Here is a 651-nt window from a genome sequence, read left to right as displayed (position 1 = left end):
CAGTCTTCACAAAATGGATGTGAATTAATGTTAGATTTGTTCTAAATAGAACTGGCTTACAAATAAAGTTGCAAAAATCTTGGGTAATATTACGTATATTTTTCTTATTTTTTTATCAGAAATAAGCACGTGAACATAAACAAAGCTAGGACTGGATAATTTTCTGTCGGAAAAAATATCTGGTAAAGTAAAAATTATAAAACCAATATACTGACAACCTATTGATAATTTGTATGATTTTGATTGACATCTAGATGAAAGGTTTATGTAAATCTTTACATACTAGAAATAATATGCTTATCAGTCTTATATTTCCGCGCACTGTTTATGGTTAATATCCGATTACAAATAACTACGTGATAACGAAATCGATATGGATAGCACAGACAATCAATTTTACCTGTGTAAGATATGCGACTCATTGAAGTGTGACTAAAACAAGAGAAAGTGAATATAGTCCTTGGTATAATCTTTAGAATTACAAATGCTTCGAAATTCCCTTTACATGGAAGCTATTTCTATTCTGAATATACAGTAAAAAAAATCGATAACTGCATTGTTTATATTTTTAATTATTTTCTCTGATAATTGGCTATTTATTTATCACTATTTACAATCTTGGCTCAGGATCTCCCTACGCTTCCATTAAGG

General features: G+C 29.2%; 1 protein-coding gene across 1 annotated transcript in view; it reads right to left on the bottom strand.

Moving 5' to 3' along the window:
• Positions 1-461: 461 nt before the first annotated feature.
• LOC119586555 overlaps positions 462-651 on the bottom strand; it is a gene marked incomplete in the record, with an annotated part of 1,555 nt that continues 1,365 nt past the window's right edge. Inside the window, 1 exon segment of the mRNA XM_037935313.1 lies at positions 462-651. Within this exon segment, the coding sequence (XP_037791241.1) occupies positions 635-651 (17 nt within the window).

This window comes from Penaeus monodon, chromosome 21 (genome assembly GCF_015228065.2).
Source record: "Penaeus monodon isolate SGIC_2016 chromosome 21, NSTDA_Pmon_1, whole genome shotgun sequence".
Classification (NCBI taxonomy): Eukaryota; Metazoa; Arthropoda; class Malacostraca; order Decapoda; family Penaeidae; genus Penaeus; species Penaeus monodon.
The sequence above is the reverse complement of the archived record's forward strand: the minus strand, read 5'-3'. Positions and strand labels throughout refer to the sequence as shown.